Genomic DNA, 23,011 nt, shown 5'->3' on the forward strand with positions numbered 1-23,011 from the left:
ATTGTACCGCCCTACAGCAAAAAGGGTGGGAAAGGCTTAATCCCAAAACCAAGCCCCAGGTTACAACGATCTCCAACACACATTAATATCACCTGGGCGATGGCCTCTTTAACAAAGTGAGCATAATACATTTTATCTGCCCAACAATCCACCCCTATGCTCACTTTACTACCCACAATTTACATCACCAGCATTCCTGTGCAAGGAAATTAGAACATTACACAGATTACAACAGCAAAAATCATACAGTTTCAACAATTTCAAAGGTACATTTCACCAGTCTCTGAGCACTTAGCCCAAAGCGCAAAATGTCCTCAGTCTTCTTTCTAGCCACGGGAAAAGCTTCCCGGGGTAGGGGAGTGCTTCCAGCAAAGCCACCCCCCACCCCCATCAGGGTATTTTACATTGTCCAAAATCCGTAATCCGAAAGTCCATCCAACAAAGGAGCCAATGCCCACTCCGGTCGTAGTCCAGGAAATCAGTCCACGCACGTGGGTCATCAGCCACCCCCCTCATTCCTGCCGTCCTGGCAGGTTTTACATTGTCCCAAAGAGGAGCACGTGGCAATGGCAGTCAGCATTTCCATCTCTGCTCCGGAAAGCATGTCCAGCCCTATTTCCCAAAATCGCAGACCTACCGGGGCCGCAGTAGGTGCTCCTTCCAGCTGGGCTTCCATCTTCTGGAGACTGCAGATTGCAACTCCAGTCCGATTCTCCTCATCCTCCAAAGAGGGACTGAAAACACCAGCTCCGGCTGCCGGGCTCGAGCCTCCGTCTGCCGCCGCCTTCTGCTCCACAGACCTTGCAGCTCCGGACCCGGCCTCAGCTTCAGCTTCAGCCTCAGCCTCAGCCTCAGCCTCAGCCCCAGCCTCCTGCCGCTGCTGGCTCTCCGCAACATCCAGGGCAAGCTGCAACTCACGAACCTCTGAATCCTCCTCCAGTGTTTGCTCCATTTCCAGGCGAATCTCGAACACCTGGTCGGCCTCCTCCTCCAGCACTTCCTCCAGCTCCAGGGTCAGCATCGGTTTCTCCTGCATTTGCTCCAGCTCCTTCTGCTGCTCGGTTGGCAGGTCCTGGGAAGTCTCTTCCACAGAGCTCTCAGTTTCCTCATGCATGGCTGTAAAAGTCAGCCAGCCTACAATCCCCAAAAGTACAGCCATGGGGAACCCTAACACTAGCCAGTCCTCTACTCCACCACTCAAAGGCTCCTTGCCGATCTGTATCGAATCCTGCCACAGACTACGCCAAATGTAGGGCCAGGAGCCGCCATCGTGGCCATTCTACACAAACTGGCATCTCACTCAGCACTCCGCCATCTTGGCTGCTTCTCCTGGCCTCCTCCACGTGGCCTCCTTTAGCTGCTGGCTCTACTCTCTCCGCTCTCTCATGCTAACCTCAGGAACCAAGCGGCAAGTTCCCGTTCTACCCCTATTTTATAGTGTAGCTTCACAACCTTTAATCCAATATACAAAATAGGGTAGTCTCTAATACAAAGTCACTTCTCTGAGGCATGATTGGATTGTACCGCCCTACAGCAAAAAGGGTGGGAAAGGCTTAATCCCAAAACCAAGCCCCAGGTTACAACGATCTCCAACACACATTAATATCACCTGGGCGATGGCCTCTTTAACAAAGTGAGCATAATACATTTTATCTGCCCAACATTTAGTTTGTTCACTTTTAGTTAAAAAAATGGCACTGGGCAGTACCAGGTATGTGTAAGGTATTTTCCGCTGAGGAAGAAAGAAGGACGTAGCCACCAAGTGTGAACGAGCAAAAGCTCTATTTAGAGCGCATCCAGGGCGAGGTTCACTGGTCCGCAAGACAGGGGCCAGAGAAGTTGTGCAGCTTTTCCTGCCCAAGGTAATTTATAGCGTTGGTAGGGTGGTGGTGGAGTGATAGGTCCTAACGAAATTTAATTGGCTGACAGACAGTTGTCTTTTTTCAAAATGCTCCTGGGCCATTTCTTTAGGCAGGCATGGGCGTGGGTGGTTCCTCATGTGACCTTCATCGATTGCCAATTGACCTCACAGTACATGGTCTGTGAAATTGCAAATTACCTTCCTGCTTAGGAAGGGCCATTGTCTTGCTAATGTTTGCCTAGTGAGAGAGGAGAGAATGCAGAGTGCTGAGGAAGAAGCAGAGTTTGTGCAGAGAGAAGGGAGAAGATATGCAGATGGGGATCCAGAGGTGAGGGGCTTTGTGAGCTCCGTTGAGACTGGTGAGGCCTTTAATAGAAGAAACCGGAGAAGATTCTCCTGGTTGTGGAACTGAATAATATGTCAGTGGCTTGGGAGCCCTGAGTGAAAGGGAAGTGTTTTTCCTGTGTGTGTTGCTAGTTGGCCAGTGCGAGAATTAAATAAAGGAAAGGCCCACCATTTTTTGGCTCCACTGTTTCTTTACCGTCTGTCCGAATCTAATGGGAACCTGCATGTGCAAGGCAATGATGGACTGACTACTGGCCATACATGGGGCAATTCCTGAGTGCCAGAATGCAGTGCTGCTGGAGTAGCAACATAAGGTTGTCCAATTGCCACCAAACAGTCTTCACTTTCTCTAGAAGGAAGGAGCCCTGTCCTCCAGCACCAGGCCTGCATGGTAAACACTAAGGTGACCAATCATCCTCCTTTAGGGAGGACAGTCCTTCTTTTGTAAGTTCCATCCTCCTTCAAAAAGTGTCCTCCTACATGTCCTCCTTTTTGATATTGGAAGACTAATCTGTAAATGTCCATATTCGATCAATGCAGAGCCGATCCATTGCATGCGATGTGACATATTTGTATCTAAATGAGTACTTTTTCTTACAATTATTATTAAAAATTAATAGGCATGTATTGGTCAAATAAGTTTTTAAATATGATATATGTTTGCTTGCTTATAGTTTGCATAGGGTGTGGGGGACAGGCTGTAAGCAGGCAGGGTGGTTATAGCCTAAGGCTTAGTTTTAAGACTAAGCTTTTCCCCAGACTCTTGACTGTTACATGATGTGCGGTGGTGCACTGTCATGAGGAATCCCATTATGCCTCAGATAAGTGACTTTGTATCAGACTTCCTTGTTTGTATATTGGATTAAAGGTTTTGATTTCTACACTATAAAATGGGGCAGATCTGGAGCTTGCTCTCTGGGTTCCTGAGATTAGCATTAGAGAGGAGAGCAGAGAAAGGCCACGTGAAAGAGACCAGGAGAAGCAACCAAGATAATGGAGTGCTGAGGGAGAAGCCAGTTTGTGCAGAGTTTGTGCAGAGAGAAGGAGATGGGGAACAGAGGTGAATAAGGCTGGTGAGCTGGGAACCTTTGATTCTAGGAAACTCGGATAAGCCAGTGGCTTTGGGAGCACTGAATGAGTGGGTTTTGGAGCTCAGTGTGTGTTTTTACTAGCCCGCCGGGTGCAAGCTAGGATTAAAGATAATGGCCCACCAGTTTTTGGCTCCATTATTTCATTACCGTCTGTCCGAATCCAATGCAAACCAGCATGGGCCAGGCAGCTGTAATGGTGGCCGTGGCTACTGTCTTTACTGCATGTAAGAATAATTACAATATAAAATACTACAAATGTTTTATTATGCATTTATCATATTATAGTGTATTATTGCTGCAATGAATAAAATGTTTCTTTTATTTATGATATTGTTTTCTTCCATTTATTTTTGTCCTCCTTTTCATTGTAAAAAAGTTGGTCACCTTATTGTGAGGTCAGTTGGCAATGGGGGAAGGTAACGTGAGGAACCAGTCCTGGGAACTTTGGCTGGAACCGCCCACACCCATGCCCGCCAAAAGAAACATCCCAGAAGCCCTTTGAAAAAGAACAATCATCTGAAAATTTCAATCAGCCAATGAAATTTTGCCACATCATATCAACTTGACCACCCTAACGACCCTATAAATTACCCCCAAGCGGGAGAATCCATGCAACTTCTTGGTCCCTGTCTTGCAGATCAGAGAACATCATCCAGGAAGCGCTCTACTAAATAAAGCTTTTGCTATTCCACACTTCATGGCTATGCCCTACTTTCTTCCTAGGCAGGAAAAAATACCTTACATTTGGTGCCGAAACCCGGGAGGAGTTTGAAGTCCGCAAGGACCACTCCTCTCCCCTTCCCTTCCAAGGAAGAACCAGGATCTTCAACCTCCCACCCACTTTGGCACATGGTGCATTAAGTCCCCTGCCTCCAGCCTCCCCTCAGTTCTTTCTGCTAAGACTCCGTTTGTAATCGCAGCTGCGTCAGGGACCTCTTATCTGTTCTGAGTGCGTGTGTGCCCATGGAGACGTCCCAGACACATTCACTCTACCTAACTGTCCAGTGGCCAGAGCTTGAGTTGCAGGACGCCAATTCTCATCTCTGATCACTCCGAGAACTGAGGGTGGCCACAGGAGGCACAGGAATCTAAACCTAATTCAAAAACACTCCTGGAGTTGCCTTATTCAGAATCTCTCCCTCCCTAAAGAAGAAATTGTTCTTCTTCTCCACTGTGGCCAGGCCACAGAACCCACTGGATAACCAGACCAGGTGACCATCTGAAGAGACTTCCAATTTTAACATCCTCACCAATTTAACTATCACCAAAAAAACTGGAAAATGGTTGGAGATCCCTTACATTCAGGGCTTCTAGTATTTGTGTTCCTGTCCTAATCTCTGTGCTACCTGTTCTACAGCACAGGCCCTTTTTGGCCAGAGAAACCTCAGCTAAACCCTCCGCTCCTGATCTTTCCTCCTTAGCTGACCCCCAACTCTTTTCCCCTCCTGCATGGCTCCCTCTGTCCTATCGGGCTCCTCTCCTCCTTTCGCAGAATCCTGTTTCTCATTCACCTGCAAATACTAGTCTCTCTTTCTCCTCCCCTGCTGGCCAGGAGCCCCTCCCTTCTCCACTGTGTTCTTAAGCCCCTCCCCCGTCAGGCCCTTCTCTGCCAGCCATTGGTCCTCATGCTGGTTTGCAGGACTCCTGACCCCATGGCCCAACCCCCATCTTCTTTCAGGAAGGCCTGGCCTTGTCCTGCCTCTGGCTCCAACATTTCCAGCTGGATCTGGGTGCTGAGTTCCCCAGGAGCCCCCTCCTCTTATTCTCAACCCCAAAACCCCTATCCGAAACCTGATGAACATGGCATTTAAGGCTTTTAATGGATGTGGCTAGTAGAAAAAGGCCAAGGCTGCTCTCCAGGCCCGCATGCAGCAGAAGGTAACTTTCCAAACCCAGACTGTATGTCAGCCCTGAGGCCAGCAGAGCAACAGCAGCAAGGCACAGGAGGTGCCTGACCAAGTCCGGGCCGCAAAGAGGATCCCCATCAGGAGTGTGCTTTAAATGTGGCAAGGAGGGTCACTGGTCCTGGCAGTGCCCCTACTCAAGACCACCACTAAGCCCTGCCCTAACTGCAAGCAGCCTGGCCACTGGCGGAGTAATTGCCCCCTTCGGGCAATAGACCCTTCCTCAGTGCCTCTACATGGAGGACAAGCCACCCAAATGGGAGGCCAGGCCAGCCAGGTGGGCCTACCGCTCAAACTCCTAGGCCTCATGGACGACTGATGCGACCTGAACTCAAAGACCCCTATCACCCTCGCCGAGCCCAGGGTAATGTTACAGGTAGCGGGTAAGTCCATCTCATTTCTTGTGGACACGGGGGCTACCTTCTCTGTTTTGCCATCACACTCTGGACCTCTAGTTCCCTCACAGGTCTCGGTTATGGGAGTGGATGGGACCGCTTAATTTCCCCTTTGCACACCACTCCTGACATGCAGTTTGGACAGAATCCCCTTTTTGCACTCCTTCTTAGTTATGCCATCATGCCTAGTACCCCTCCTGGGTCAGAGGGGTACATTCTACAAAGTCTCGGAGCCACTATCCAGCTGACATCTTCCTCACTACCAAGGGCTCCCCCATAATCAATACTACCCTCATTTCTAACCATGTCTCTCGCCTCAAGCATGCCCCCATGCAGGATTGCTGGCAGTCAGAACCAGTGGGCCCTACCCATCTCTAGCTCACTAAAAGGTTGGGCCCTGCAGACCCTCCTGTTGCTCCTGTCCCTCCCACCAGAACCTGCATCCAGAGTGAGCTAAAGAAGGAAGCAATGCTGTTCAATGAGACTGACCTGGTGGAAGAAAGCATCGGGGTCCTCAATCGTCTGCAAGAGAAACTGCACAAGGACCTCTCCTCTTACAACCCACTTAACTCCTGGAGGCAGCCACCCATTCTCACATGGGTTGCCCCTATCCTAGGTCCTCTTCTAATTATCAGCATATTATTCATATTTACTCCTCTTTTTTAAATTCTTACAGGACCGCATCCGCGAAGTTTCTCGAGTCACAGTCAAACAGATGCTCCTACACCCATATACACGACTCCCCTCAGAGCCACCACCTTCCAATCTCCCCCTCCCCACAACGCCCTTAACCAGCAGGAAGTAGCCAAACAGCGGTGCCCCTATCTAACATAAAAGGTTGGAATGTGAGGTTGGTTGGCAATTGGGGAAGGTCACGTGAGGAACCAGGCCCGGGAACTTTGGCTGGAACCACCCACACCCATGGGCACCAAAAGAAACTTCCCAGAAGCCCTTCAAAAAAGAATGACCGTCTGTCAGCCAATGAAATTTCGCCACATCATATAAACTCAACCACCGTAACAACCCTATAAATTACCCCCACACGGGAGAATCCTTGCGACTTCTCTGGCCCCTGTCTCGCAGACCAGAGAACATCGTCCAGGAAGTGCTCTACTAAATAAAGCTTTTGTTATTCCACACTTCGTGGCTATGCCCGTCTTTCTTCCTCGGCAGGAAAATACCTTACACTTATAAAGACCTATATGCTATTCCAGAATAAAACTTCAGTTAATACCCCTATGTTAAGCTCCACTTCACTCTTCTAAGGTTTGTTAGTTAGTGAGACATGAGCCGGGACAGGCAAAGGAGGGGGAGGGATGAACTGCCCCTGTGCATTACAGGTATGTAGGATCTATCTCACCACACCCAGACTGATCATCTCCAGTTCTCTGATATGGTATCACCCACATAGCAATACAATGAAGACAAATAAACAAGAAGCAGCAGCCAGAAAGAAAAAAAAATGGGAATGGGAAAGTCCAGGAAGTAAAGCCCATAAATTCCTAAATTCTATAACTAATTGGGATACTCATTCTCAAGAGTGAATTGCCCACTCAGGCCTTCCTGAGTGTACTTCTGCACGGCCAATAAACCCTTGCTTTCTTTGCTCACTATATTTTGTTTCTTGATTAAATTCTTTCTCTCAAGGAAGATAAGAATCGAGGTTTAGTTGCTTCACTGGTAACATACATGTTGTCGTAAATGACAATATATCATCGTTTCTTGTGGCCAAGTAGTATTCCATTGTATAGAAGTACATCTTTATCCAATCCTCTCTCAAGGGACACTTTGATTGTTTCCATGTCTTGGCCACTGTGAATAATGTTGCAATGAATATGGGGTTCATGTGTCTTTGTGTACCAATGTTTTCGAGTTTTCTGGGTAGATATCCAGAAGAGGGATTGTTGGGTCATATGGATGCTCTATTCTTAATATTTTGAGGAAATGCCATACTGTCTTTTGTTTTTCATAACAGCTATACCAGTTTACATTCCCACCAGCAGTGAATGAGGGTTCCTTTTTCTCCACCTCTCCAACACTTATTATCTATCTTGTTGATTAACAGCCAAACAACAGGTATAAGGTAGTATATCATTATAGTTTTGATTTGCATTTCTCTAATAGCTAGTGAAAATAACCATCTTTTCATATCTCTATTTGTTGTTTGTATGTCTTCATGAGAAGTGTCTATTCAGGTCCTCTCCCCATTTTTTTATTGGATTGTTTGCTTGTTTGTTGTTGAGCTTTGTGAAGGAACTCTCATATATTCAAGACTCGAGTACCTATTTTGTGAATTATTCACAGGAGAGTTTATTAGGTCCAAATGTATGGTACTATGGTACATTCCTAATCAAAAGATGTACTTAAAAAAGAAAACCTATAGTAATTTAAATATAAGCATATTGTACTATAAATGATAAAACTACATGATTCATCCTCATACTAAATAAAAGCAATTATCTATATCACTGTTTCAGTAAGCCTATCCCATATTAACATAATTCCAAATTATAGAAAGTATAGCTTCTCCCCATACTTTGAGAAAAGTTTAAAAATCTAAAATAGTACATTTTCAAGTTATTAAACAAAACAAGCAAAAGTATGCAAGCTATCAAAGGAATAGCAACATGAAGTCTTTGGTCCTATTAAATAAGTATAACTGTATTATGATTTCACAATTAATTCAAAACTGCAGGGCACACAAATTTAAAAAACTGAGTGATGCAAGTTAAAACCACAATGAGATATCTCGTCCCTCCTGTCAAAACTGCTATCATCAATAAGTCAACATACCAGTGCTGATGAGGGTGTGGAGAAAAGGGCACCCTGGTGCACTGCTGGTGAGAGCGCAGACTGCTGCAACCACTGGGGAAAGCACACCCACTTCTGGGGATATACCCGAAGAAACCAGAAACAATACTTCAAAAGAAATGTACACAGACCTATGTTCACTGCAGTATTATTTATAATAGCCAAAATCTGGAAACAGACCAAGTGAGTAGATAAAAAAGCTTTGGTACATTTACACAATGGAATACTGCGTGGCCATAAAAAAAGAAGAAAATCTTACCCTTTGAGACAACATGAACAAACCTGAAGAGCATTATGCTAAGTGAAATAAGCCCATTAGAAAAAGACATGTAACATACAATCTCACTTATATGTGGGATCTAAAGAACAAAATAAACTGACAAACAAAAGAGAAATAGAAGCATGGATCCATGGAACAGACTGACAGCTGTCAGAGGGGAGGGGAGTTGAGACTGAATGAAAGGTGAAGGGATTAAGCAAAAAAACATGTACACACAACACATGGACACAGATAACAGGGTGGTGATGGCCACAGGAAAAGTGGGGTCAGGGCAGGTAAAGGTGGGCAAAGGGAGAATAAATGGGGATGAAAAGAGACTTTGCTTTGGGACAATAGGCATATGATGCAGTGTGCAGATGTTTCGTTGAGTTGTACACTTTAAACCTGAGTGGCTTTGTGAACCTATGTCACCCCAATAAGTTCAATAAAAATTTAAAGAAAACCCAACTTGAGACCTATTAATTGATAAGTTGGAATAGATTCAAAATGTTCAACTTATGCACATTCCATTGTTTTCACTTTTTACAGATGTAACGATAAGAATGTTGGTCTTGGCCCTGGCCGGTTGGCTCAGTGGTAGAGCGTCGGCCTGGCGTGCAGAGGTCCCGGGTTCGATTCCCGGCCAGGGCACACAGGAGAAGCGCCCATCTGCTTCTCCACCCCTCCCCCTCTCCTTCCTCTCTGTCTCTCTCTTCCCCTCCTGCAGCCGAGGCTCCATTGGAGCAACGATGGCCTGGGCGCTGGGGATGGCTCCTTGGCCTCTGCCCCAGGCGCTAGAGTGGCTCTGGTCGCAATGAAGCCACGGCCCAGAGGGGCAGAGCGTCGCCCCCTGGTGGGCGTGCTGGGTAGATCCCGGTCGGACACATGCGGGAGTCTGTCTGACTGTCTCTCCCCGTTTCCAGCTTCAGAAAAATACAAAAAAAAAAAGAATGTTGGTCTTATGTCTTAAAGTCCAATAGGAAAAAAAATAACATATTAAATAACCACCACGTGTAAGACACTGGTAATCTTTACACACAGTCTCAACTGCCATAGCAATTGTGTAAAATGACTAGTGCTACCCTATTTTTCAGATGCAGAAATTGAGCTAAAAACTCAGTAGTCGGCAGACTCATTAGTCAACAGAGCCAAATATCAACAGTACAACAATTGAAATTTCTTTTGAGAGCCAAATTTTTTAAACTTAAACTATATAGGTAGGTACATTCCTTATCGAGGTAGCCCCCGCGTGTGGTATTTTGTGGAAGAGCCACACTCAAGGGGCCAAAGAGCCGCATGTGGCTCGCGCGCCAGTTTGCCAACCAGGGAGCTAAGGGATGTCAAGTGACACCCAAGATAGTCAAGCCAGTGCTACAACCTAATGTTTTGACCTTTAGTCTAGAACTGTTTCCACAACACACCTGCTTCTGGAAATTTCAGAAATCACCTCATTCAGCACTTTCCAAACTAAATTCCATGAAACTCTATGTGTCACTAAGATGGTTACAAATGTTCTGAGAAACAGGGGCTCTGGGGTTCAAAAGTTTGGGACAGGTGACATCAGAATTCCCCAGAACTTTAATAAGAATATTATGATTCTCCAAGAAGGCAATTAAATGGGAAGGGTTCTGCTAATTTGTTAAACCATGAAGCCGTTCTCAAAAGAAAACCTAGTAGCCTGACCAGTGGTGGTGCAATGGATTGAGCGTCAGAGGGGACACTGAGAGTTCAAAACCCTGAGGTTACTGGCTAGAGCACAGGCTTGTCAGCTTGAGCATGGACTCACCAGCTTGAGTGCAAGATCATCAACATGATCCTAAGGTGGCTGGCTTGAGCAAGAAGTCAAAGGCTCCGCTTGAGCCTCCCAGTCAAGGCACGAATGAGAAGCAATCAATAAACAACTAAAGTGAAGCAAGTTGACTAAGGAAGGAAGGGAGGGAGGGAGGGAGGGAGGGAGAGAGGGAGAGAGGGAAGGAGGGAGGGAGGAAGGAAGGAAGGAAGGGGAAGGAAGGGAAAGGAAAGGAAAGAAAAAAGAAAAGAAAAGAAAAGAAAAGAAAAGAAAAGAAAAGAAAAGAAAAGAAAGGAAAAGAAAAGAAAGAAAGAGGGAGGGAGGGAGGGAGGGAGGGAGGGAGGGAAATAAAGGAAAGAAAGAAAAGAGGAAAGGAAAGGAGAGGAAGGAGAGAGGAGAGAGGAAAGGAAAGGAAGAAACCCTAGTAACATCCCATGGGATGCTTGTGCTCAACTAAGCACAGTTTGAAAAATCATCATCTAGTCCAATCTCTTCTTTCCATGGCTTAATAAAATGAGGTACAGAAAGGTTAAATGACTCACTCGGGCCACACAGAAAGTTACTAACAGGGCCAGGGCTGGCATTGAGGAGGCCTGATAATGCCACCAGGGTGCTCTTGCTGCTATGTCATCTTGTCTTCTCACTTACACAGTTTCTATAAAGTTCATTACCAATTAAAAGGGGAAAAAAAGTATTACATCAATCATTTACTCTCACTCTTTTGAATGGCAGTAGAAAAACCATTTATAGAAATGAAGCTCAAAAAATGGTCTGCCTCCCCCTGCACTAGTATTCAGGTATATTTGAAAAGGTAGAAAATGATTCCACTTAGTAATGCTGAATAACACTTTTCAGCTAAGTGGTGCTACACTCAAGTTTTTCTCTGATAGTGCTGCAACCCAGTACTGCACACAGACACTGCCAGAATTAAAAATATCCCATTTGTGACCATCTTTATAATGAGCAATTTATTGTTTTTTCCTTACCCTGAAGGGGCTTCCTTTCACTTTGTCCTATCCCCTATAGCAAGTAGTAAACAGTTCTGGGCCAAGGCTGCCATCTGGCGTTTAGTTTGGGAATTATTTAACCCAACTTCCGATTCAACAATAACCTCTCACCACTTGGCTCCTCTTAAAAACCACACTCCTCTTTCTTCTAATTCTCTTGCCCATTTACCTCAGTAAAACTTTTTTTTTCCTCTTTTTCTATTGTTTATCCCAACTGAATGAAAAAAAAAACATTTTATTTGTGGCATTCCAGTTACAGAAAATTCAGGAGTCTGAAATACACTTGTAGCTAATGAAAAGGCCACAGTGAGCAGCCTAAATACAATGCTGCCTCAGAACTGCGCTAGTAGAGGCCCTGCCTCCGTAGAGACTGTTAGAATATCTATTATTCATCCAATGCCTTCAAAGACTGTCAGGGCTGAGAAGGATCTTGAAGATCACTGTTAGGCCAACTAGCTCATTTTGCAGCTAAAGAAACTGGCCCTGGGAGAAAGGAAGAAAGCAGCACATAGTGAGGGTTCCTGGCAGTCAGGGAGAAGGCCTGGACTCCTCATTCCAAAGCCAGTGCTGGTCACTATGCCATATGCTCCAGGCTCCTCGAGACTCTGTTTTTCTTAACTAACCTTCAAACAAAATATTTTTTAGTGTTTTGATATTCTCCTTAACTAATTATGCTAATATGAATCTCAAGGGCAGGGCTCATGACTATAATCTCCTCAATGCCACGCCTAACTGTGCTGAGTATACTTCATAAATATTTATTGACTTTTTGTCTGTTATTTACTGTACTTATTGCAAATCTAGAATACCTTCACCATATCATGCACTAGATATACTTTTATATGCTCAAAAACCTAACTGCCATTTTATGTTTCTATGAAAAAACCGTTCCCAACAATCTTTCCCATTGTAACCTTTAGAACACATTCTGTTCAGAAGTTTGGGATTTCCTGTTAAAGTTTCCTGTCCACCTGACCAGTCTTGACCAAAGTAGGATGAAAAAGAATATGCATGTAGCATGGAGGGGGAAAAGCAACCAGTTTTCAAGACAATGGGGATTTTAGTACCAGTTGCATTATAATCACAAGACTTGAGGCAAGCTCAATTTTCTCTGCCATAAAATACTCCTCAAACCAAAACTCAAATCGGTTATGTGTAAACATCTTATAAATTACAGATACCAATAATGATTACAGGTATTAATAATAGTGATTTATATTCTAGGCCCTGTGACTAATCACTTTACATACAGTATGCCATGTAATTCTTACAGCCCTAGCTTACAGATGGAAAAAAACAAACAAGGCTTAGCAAATTAAGAAACGTTGTCCGGGTCAAAGCTAAGAGCTGAAGAATTCAGGATTCCAGCTTAGGTTTGACACTCCAGAGCTGGTTCTTCCAAGGGGTGTGGGATAATGTAAGGGAGACTTGATAGAAAAAAGGATCTACAGTATTTCCCCATGTATATGACACTACCATGCCATATACATACACTTAATTTTGGGGCCCGGAATTTGAAAAAAAACGTATTACGTAAAGTTATTGAACTCAAGTTTCATTCATCATAAAATTCATACAATTCTTCATCACTGTCAAAACTCCCATCCATTAGCTTTTCATCTGTGTCTGATGATGAATCAGTCTTCAACAATGAGCGCAAAAACAAGCGTGAAAAAGCGGGAAATGCAAGTAAAAAAAATCTACAACCACTTTGTAAGACACATCCAGTTTTTAGATCCCAATTTTTTCCCAAAGGGTGCGTCTTATACATGGGGAAATACGGTACTCCCCACCCCCAATGCCCAGGGTTCTTAAGTCAACTTAAGTCAACGAAGCAGGAAGGCAACTCAACCAACCTTGCTATTTTCAGGTTATAGCTAATTCCACAAGGAAAGGGCTGAGTACAAAGAAAGAGGAGAATATCAAAGACCTGGGTGTTCTCCCGTCTTAGTGGGCCAGTTCAGAGCCTTGAAGAATCCTTTGCTTTCTGGACTTGGGCCTGCTCAATTTGGGGGAGGGAGGGAACCCTGGAGCCAATGAGGCTCTTGATCATGGATCTCATTCAAGGTGTAAACTTGTGAGGTAAACTCATGGTTGTGGGAAACCTCAGGGTACACAAGCAAAGAGCCCACGGACTAGCCATCTCCAGAGCCCTGCGCGCGTCTCCAGTGGCAGGCAGCCCCGCGAGGAGCTCGGTTCTGCGCACCGCGGAGGGGGGCTGGCGGGCTCTGCGCCTTCCCTTCCCTCCATAACTCAGCGGCGCGCGCCCAGCACGGCGGCAGACGCTCGGCTAATGGCTGTAGGGCCGCGGCGGGGCGGCCCGCGGGGCGCAGAGAGGGCGACAGGGCGCCACTCGCCGCCCCCCGCCTCCGCGCCCCGCCTCCGAGGACTCAGACCGCCGCCCACGCCCCAGGCGGCCCCGCTGGCTCGGAGCCCGCGCCGCCCCGGCTCGCAGGAAAGTGGGCTGGACCGACCGCGAGGCCACCGCAGTGCGCCCAAAGGAGGGAAGGAGGCCACGCCGGTGGCGGCGGTTGTACTCGAGCCTCCTCCGCCGCGCCGCGGGGACCCGCGACCTACTTACTGAGGAAGAGGCGGTAACTGGGCGAGCGGGGCTGGCCGCGCTCTTCCCTGTGGTACTTGGCCATGGTGCGGGACCCGGGCCCTGCGCTCGCTCCCCGTGGCGGGCGGGCGACGACGAAGGGGCCCACACGACAAGCCCAGGCGGTGCGCAACAGCGGCAGCAGCGTACGCATGGCGTCGGCAACCGTGGGGCTCCTCACGGGGTGGTGTGCCGCCCGGCCGCGCGCCGGCGCCCTCTACCGCCCGGCCGCGCGCCGGCGCCCCCTACAGCCCGAGGTCTCCACTCCCAGCCCGTGCCTGGTCCCGGTGGCTGGCCCCGCAGCCTGATCCGAGAAATCTGGGCGCTCAGCTCGTTGCCAGTCATGCGCACTGCGCCCCCAGCGAGCCCGGGTTCCAAAGATGAGCAAGGCGAGGTCCACCGCCCTGAGTAGCGCACTGTTATTTATTAATGCATACTTACATTCATTTATTCACTCAACCAGTCAATATTTACTATCATAAATGTTTATTTTATCATTTTTATTATGATACAATACACATAATGAATGATCAGGCTTCCTGTGAAGACTTGACCTTAACACTGATTTACAGAGCAAAACGATAACTTCCATCTCCTACATGAAGTCCTTTCTTATTTAACCCCAAGTAAATGTGATTTATCCTTTTTTTTTTTTACATTTTAACTTCTTCATTGGCACTGCGCACTGTACCTATATGCTTGCGAACCTATCATGTTTCCCATTTCACCCTGGATTGTTAATGTGCCAAGCATTTAGGACTCAAGATTTAGTATCCTTGCAGGATATAGTACCATGCCTTGCATGTAATAATGGTACCTTTGTTGTTGAGTTAAAGCGCTCTTGGAACTCCTTCTCACGAAATCTTTCTCATTAGCATATGAAATTCTAGTTATTGACTTTCCAGAAAAGCTTGTGGAAACAACTGTGCATAGACACAATCTGCATTTCTTCGTATCAGTCTAAATGAGTGGTGAGATTCAAATAATTTAACCAGCAGTTCTCTGCCCTAATGACCATTTCAAGTGTAAAAAAATGATATACTGAAAGGTAATTATTTCATACATTTAATACTTAAATAAGAATAAAAGAGGTACACAGAACTAGATTGCTATAAGAGTTTTAAAATATTAATGAAAAATATTAAATAATACCTGATCAAAAAACCCTGTTATTTAAGATATTTCCAATGACAGCTTGTCACCCCCTGTTTGTTTGGCATTCTTTCTCTTTACATTATATGTTTGTTTACTAAAGTAACAAATGTAAGGTAATTAAAATATAGTATTTCATCAAAGGTATAATGAATTTTATGAAAAGAATAAATATTACAAGCATAGTTCTGTCAAATTTTTTTCACCTATGAACAGAATGAACATTACTACAGGTGCTTAGAATATGCTGTTGCCCTGATGAACATTACTAAAGCGTAAGGAATGTAAATTTGTGATTTCCACATTGGGCGGCTGCCCAGGCAGAGAACCCTGACTATAAGTGTCATTTTAACAACCAGTTCGCTGAACAGAACAAAAAATTAGATATTGGTTCTGCCGAACTGGTGCAAACCGGCTGAATCCCACTGGTCCAAATAGCTTCCTCCACATTCATCAAATGATCTCCTTGTTTCAAACATGAAGGTCAATTCTCAATAAGTTGGAGTGAGAGGATCCTCAAGAGAGCTGTAAATAATATTTTTTAAATTAGAAATTAAAAATTTTAAAGAAAATTAAATATTTTATTTATTACACTATAAAAGAAAAGCAAAAAGAGTAGCAATTACACAGAAAAACCAAAAAAGTGCACTTGTGGTTTTTGCAATATTTAAGTGAAATGGTTTTAATGAAAAGAGAAGTCCCTTTTAAAATAATTTCTTAAAATGTTATTAAACACAAATTTATGAAAAATAGGATTCTTACTTAAAGTTATGGCTCTTACAAGACAAAAATCTTTACATAGATTATACAACTAATTTATAATGATTAAGTCATGATTACACATGTGATCCTAGTCTAAACTAGTTAACCTTTCTGTTCCATGGCTACAAACTACATCCTCTGGTTATTATTGTTAACAAAATAGACAATTAAAAATATTGATTGAAACCTTTACTCACAACAATCTGAAAGCAAAAAAGTCTTACTAAGGTGACTATATAGCCATCCTGTAACTTTATATAGCAAGACTAGTGCTTATATCTAGGCAACGGTTAGAATCTTGATCAATGTGTCTGTAGGTAGATGATAGGGGGCTCTCCCATATGAGGGAGCCAAGTTATTTCTATCTTGTTGCTCTGATGTGTTTGATCTCTATTGCTTAGGTAATCTTCATAGTTCAAAATAATTGCTACAACTCCAACCATCACATTTTCATTTCACCCAGCAGGAGAGAAGAGAGAGAGAGAGAAAAAAAAAAGGTGGATGCCTGATCTCTTAAGAACACATCTCAGAAATTGCGTACACCACTTCTACTTTCATCCCAATAAGCAGAACTTAGTCTACTGGCCACATTAACAGCCTATGGGTGCTCATAGGCCCAGCTGAAAATTAGGAACTGCCCCACTACAGAAGAAGGGAAACATGAATATTGGAGACCAAGCAGCAGTCTGACACAAATGTAATTTTCTTTCCTTACAGTACAACTTCTTGGAAAGGTCCATGAGAACTTGATATGTTTCTATTCTAGTTGTGAACAGGGCTCACATTCTTCCCTATTGGGTCTTTCAGCATCTCCAATTATTTCATTACAGTTAAGACTAGGAGACGGTTCACCCAAATTCCAGAAAGAATCTCTAGGAAATATTGACACTGACCACTTAGGAGCTGCTTAGATTAAAGATACTAAAATGTTTTTTTTTGTCAACAGTTGTGGCTTTATAATGTGTTAATGTAACTAGGCTAAAGTCAGATTAAGTCAGATTTCCCCATAAAAAGGAGAAATTGCTTATGTGCATATATCACAATGGCTGTATAATTTTATTGTTTACTTATGAAACAAACAAACAAAAAAGCTTAATTGTTCTACTTACCTTTGAAGTTCATATGTTTCAACAAGATAAAATCCTAATAAGGCAAAGTTGTAGGCTAATGCTAAATCTTAAAGATTCTTCGAATAAAGGAAAACATTTCAGGTGTCTGATTTTTTTGTTATTGCTTCATAGCATTAAAAACAACAGCTTTCTTTAGAAAATGGTGAAGAAAAGAATTTCCCCTGGAGTATTCTTCCTCTTATTATCACCATTCTCTCTTTCCTAACACTTGTAGTTATCTATTGGTAAAATTTAACATATGGTTCTAAGGGCCCTCTTGCCAACAGCTTTCTTACCTCTGCCAATACATCTTATTGGTAACTGCCAACAAGTTATGTGCATCCTGACTTGAAGAAACCAATAATACTATTAAGCATTTTAGAATATGAAATGTTTATTTGAAAATCATTGACACTTACTTATTAGTTTGTAAATTACATCTTAAAATGTTAGTAAGTTTATCAGACATTCATAAAGGAAATAATGAATTTAATAAGTTTTTATTTATTGTTAATCACTTATATCTCCATCTTTCATTCAATACAATTTACTGAAATATTTGAGAATCAGAATTAAGAGTGTATGATATCAATGGTAAGAAGTAATAATAGATAAACCAAGCTAAGTTCTATAAAATTTTTAAATATGGATTTCTGAAGGTAATATTTATTACATAATATTTAATTATAGCCAACAAATATGTTGAAGAGTTAAGACAAATACACATAAATAACATTTCCAGAGTTTGCAAAATGTAAATCCACCAGAGTTCTTGAATAAGGAATTGATTTTATGAACTAATGATTTAGGAAGTCTGATTTATAAGCAATAGGTAGGAGGGATCAGATAGGAAATAAGAGACATGGTTTATAGGTATTGAAAGTAACTCAAATATCAGGTTACATAGACCTAGACATTAGTCCTAGCAGTGGAAACAGAAAAGAATGTTGGATTTAAAAATAATTATAAAATATGATACCTGATTGGAAGTTCAAAATGACAATAGAAAAGTTAAAAAGAAATTACGCAGTTTTCTATTCAGAATAACCAAACAACCTGATTTTAAAATGGGTGCAAGAAAAAAATAGTGAAAAATATTTGTGGTGTTATTCTCAGACATAAGGAAATAGAAATGGGAGAGAATATTTTGGAGATAGGTGGTAAGCGTGCCTTGGGATGTGTGGAGTTGGAAACAATGCAGAGAGCTCCCAATGTAGGCAGAAGTATTTCATCTGCGGGGTTTTCTAAGAAGCTGACTCTCAGGCCAAGTTCAGTATGTGCCGTGTTTTTTAGGTTGTTCCCTTGGGACTGGTATGTGAGAGTCAAGGTAAAAAGTCAAGACAGGGTAGGAATCCCAACTTGAGCTGGCCCTGCAGAACACTCTGCAGTTTGAATGGCTAGTGGAGTTGTCCAGTGTAGGGCCAAAATCACTGTTTTCATAACCCCAAATGATGTGTGTGGGCTTCAGGGGTATAACTAGGACAAAGCAATGAAGGCCATCCCTGAAGAGGCTGACAGCTAACTCAAAAAGTCCTTTATTAAAGTGCCATATCCCAGTAACTCCCACAACTATGAACCTGCTGAAAGGATGGGAGGTGTAGCTAAAGAAAAACTCGATAGAAAATCCCAGTTCTGTTTCTGCTTTTAGCACTGGTAAACATAACAAAATCTACCATGGTTATAGTTCTCATTTTCTGAAATAGTGGATGCTTCTAATAAGAAAGAAAAGAACTTAGAATTGTGAAGTAGTCATTTATGTAGTAACTTTTATAAAGGCACGTGTGTTTCTAAAATGAATTATTATCTTTACAACATGACAAATAAGCAAATTTAAATTTTTTTAATTGTCATTTCTTATGCCTACAAGCCAATAGTTAGTTTTGGGGGCTGGGTTATAAAATATAAAATATTTAATAAAAGTAATGAGAATTTTAAAACAATTTTGAACATTTTCTAGTTTACCTGTTTAAGGATGCACAGACTAACATTTTACTGCCCTTTTGAACACTTTATCTAAAAGGTGAATCTTAAAAATACTTTCACGTTACCAAATATTTCAAGTATTTGTAAAGCTCACCAGCTTGGACCCAAGATCGCCGGCTTGAGCAAGGGGTTACTCTATCTTCTGAAGGCCCGCGGTCAAGGCACATATGAAAAAGCAATCAATGAACAACTAAGGTGTCGCAAAGAAAAACTGATAATTAATGCTTCTCATCTCTCTCTGTTCCTGTCTGTCTGTCCCTATCTGTCCCTCTCTCTGACTCTCTCTCTCTCTGTAAAAGAAAATTGATTATTTGATAGAAATGTTCTCCTTAAGGTTACATGAGATTTTACTAAATGACGTTAGAGTTACATTCTCAACTTTATCTTTTGAACATATTTTACAGAGAAAGATGGAATTCATGTTCCCCCAGCAGCTATTTCTTAAATTTGGCATCATATTTTATTATGGTGTATGTATCATTATACATCTATTGTCCTTAAATATTCATTGATACTATAACATATACATATTTTATAGAAATATATGTATATGTAAAATAATGCTACAGCACATTCAGTTTTCTATGTCATCAAATATTATATAAATATTTTGAATGATTGCTTTTATACTGCCTGCTGTTGTTAGTCATTGATTCATTCCCCTAGTATATTCACTGGGGTTGTTTTTTCCAAGTTTTGTATTTATAAGCCATGTTAAACAACCTGGGCATGCTAATGTTTCAAATTTCAATTTTTTTTAAAGTAACTTTTTAAAAGTAAAATAACTAAATTAATGTCCATTAATACTTTTATTACTTGTTAAATATTGCAATGCTACTTCCCAAAGAGTTTGAATTACTTTTCACCTTTGTTTCTTTCTTATTTTAGGCTTATTACTCATATTATTCCTTTATTTTTTTTCAGGATCTTTCCACTTTCAGCTATTCTCTGTGTATTTTTCTTGTTTTTTTTTCTGGTTTCTTATATTTTAAATTGTGATAAGAACAATTCCTGTGGTTCTTCATGCTGTCTTGTTGCTCTTCTTTCCAACTAAAAGGTCAGCCATCACTTCCTTTACTCTAGTAAATATACATTGCTCACAAAAATTAGGAGACCAGGGAACATACAGATACTTCAGTACTTTCAGCTTTTTGTGTAGTGTATTTTCACCAATAAAATAAAAGTTGGTTTTGCATCTTATTTGCATAGTCAAACAACTTTCTTTGACTTGTTGTTTGCTTTTCTGATGTTCTTGTTTATTAAAAAAATTAAATACTTCTTTTTTTTATCACTTCATATTCATTTTGAAATGCCCCTTATTTTTGTGTGCAATATATTTCTGCCAATGTAGGAAAAAGAATGTCTATTTTTGAGGGGTTTGTTTTGTTTTTGAAAACTACCCTCTAATTTATTAGTATTGTCAATTTAGTATTAAACCATTTTTTTGATGGAGTGAAGTTGTTATTTTTCAATCTGCCATAATATATGCCTACATATCTTCACCTTGAAAATATAACATTTCCACTTTAATGGGGATATATTATTTATTTTTTACATTCACCATTTTTACACTACTGACATAAGCTTTCTCAGTATTTGCTTTGACTTAAGGCTTTAGTGCATTTCTGATTGCTTTTGCAGAGATCCGAGCTTTAGATGTGGCTGAAACCAGCCTGTTACCAATTCATCCACCATGATGTCATGAGAGCACTGATGTGTCGGGCCAAATTGTGAAGATATATTGAATAGTGGTTCAATCATCTGTATAACCAGCCTGTTGGAAGGTCAGGAATTGGAAAAAAACAACAATAACAAATACAACTCTTCTTTTGTTGAGGCTAATAGAATGGTAAATTATAAATGCTTCCATGAAATTTGATAAAATTACTGGTTTATATTTGGGTGTCCTTAGGATATTAAAATCTGCTAATGAAAGGCATAATAAGTTTAGGCATTGAGTACCAATGACTGCTAATATCACAAAAAGAGAGACAAACAGGAAATCTGTTTTCCTGATGGAAGAAAATAATTTGACACACACACAAAAATTGTAACATATATCTATTTCAATTTATAGGATAGCCAATGACATAGAAATATGTTAGGCCCTGGCTGGTTGGCTCAGTGGTAGAGCATCGGCCCAGCATGTGGAAGTCCCAGGTTAGATTCCCAATCAGGGCACACAGGAGAAGCGCCCATCTGCTTCTCCACCCTTCCTCCTCTCCTTCCTCTCTATCTCTCTCTTCTCCTCCCACAGTCAGGGCTCCATTGGAGCAAAGTTGGCCCAGGCACTGAGGATGGCTCCACAGCCTCCACTTCAGGCACTAGAATGGCTCTGCTGGCAACGGAGCAATGCCCCAGATGGGCAGAGCATCACCCCCTGGTGGGCATGATAGGTGAATCCTGGTCAGGCAGATGCGGGAGTCTGTCTGCCTCGCCACTTCTAACTTTGGAAAAATTAAAAAATTTTAAAAAAAGAAAGGAGAGGTGGTTTGCATATTTGAAACTCCCTCTACTCCCCACTGCCCTATCTAGACCCGGAAACCAGAAAAGCCACATTCATTGGCACACGGAGACAACCACAAAGCTGATCTGTCTTGGCTAGGGCTCTGAACTGAAGTTTTCGAAGTCTCCTTTGAGAAATTGAAATCTCAGTTTAAACTTCAAGCAAAGTTGGAATTAAATTTACTCCCAAACTGAGAAATTAACATAAAAAGTAGATCCAGGTGCCAATACCTCAAGTAACCAAACAGGAGAAAGTGTAAAATTTCTCTGGGAGTTCATGATTCCAGTATCCTCCTCACAGGACTGCCACAGAGATCACTTACTTAAAAGGAAATCAGTCTTTTTACCGATTTTTTCAATTCAATTCTCTCTAGTACCCACAACACAACACTCCTTCAACTCCACCACAACCTCTGACTCACTAATCTTATCATATTCTTATAATTCAGCACCCACTGAAGATCCCAATCCCTCCTCTCATTATCCAGCTTAAATCCATGGGCAGGCATCACGGTTAGGTACACAATGTCGACTCCATTGCCTCTCTCTGTTTTTATGGAGTTCATTGGTCAGAGGAGCGACTCTGGTTAAATCCACCTTTCTCTGCACCTGCATACTGCAGCTGAACATGGTGAGTGTAACACCGAAACACTGACCCATTCCACCTTAAATTCATGACCTTGGCTCTCAAGGGCCCCTTAGTGCTGCCAGGGAATAAACCACACCCTCCCCAGGCCATTCTCCCTTCTTTCTCTCTCCTACACCATGTTCCATACTCCCTCTCCTCACACCCTCAGTACCTTCTCTCTGATCCTTTCAGATGGTGACCTTGCTTCTTCCCTCTCTGAGAGAATTGTACCTTCAGAAAAAAATTTTCATAAAGTTTCATCATCATATCTATTTATGCCTGTCAGATTATCAGACCTCCGTCTCCAATTGAAGATGAAAGGTTTATGCCCTGACCCAGACTAGATCTTCAAATTATGCCCTAGACACCATCCCCTTCTGATAACTTGAAGATATAACTTCAGCGATTTCCCATCCCTCTCCCACATTATCAGTGTTTTCTTTCTTTGGGTTCACTCTGAGTAGCTAATATGCTGCTATCATGCCCTTCTTAAACCACATACACAATACACACACAGACATAAACATGAAGAGCTCTCTCAATCTGTTTTTCTTAGCTCTTTTGTAATCAAACTTCTAGAAAAAGTTGTTTATATTCACTGACTCCAATTCCCCTGTTACCATCAAACTTTTTCTCTGACTCCTTCATTGTAACACCTCTCATGGTTACTCATTATCACAGGTAAGTAAGAGGACACTGTTGGTTAGGATACCTTTGGGTGTAAGTAATAGAAACTAGCTTAAACAATTAAAGGTAATTGTTTTAACTAACTGGTAAATTTAATAATAGAGCAGGATTAGTTTGACTCAGT

The 23,011-nt window shown here is 42.3% G+C and overlaps 1 protein-coding gene across 2 annotated transcripts in view; it reads right to left on the reverse strand.

Moving 5' to 3' along the window:
• The window catches only part of PPA2 (inorganic pyrophosphatase 2), a 124,028-nt gene extending 109,674 nt beyond the window's left edge, over positions 1–14,354 (reverse strand). Inside the window, exon 1 of one of the 2 annotated variants that reach the window (XM_066384635.1) lies at positions 14,044–14,354. In XM_066384635.1, the coding sequence (XP_066240732.1) occupies positions 14,044–14,215 (172 nt within the window). In that variant the 5' untranslated portion in view covers positions 14,216–14,354. The remainder of the gene's footprint in view (positions 1–14,043) is intronic. The other variant, XM_066384634.1, reaches the window with a different exon arrangement.
• Between the last annotated feature and the right edge of the window lie 8,657 nt (positions 14,355–23,011).

This window comes from Saccopteryx leptura, chromosome 5 (assembly GCF_036850995.1).
Source record: "Saccopteryx leptura isolate mSacLep1 chromosome 5, mSacLep1_pri_phased_curated, whole genome shotgun sequence".
Classification (NCBI taxonomy): Eukaryota; Metazoa; Chordata; class Mammalia; order Chiroptera; family Emballonuridae; genus Saccopteryx; species Saccopteryx leptura.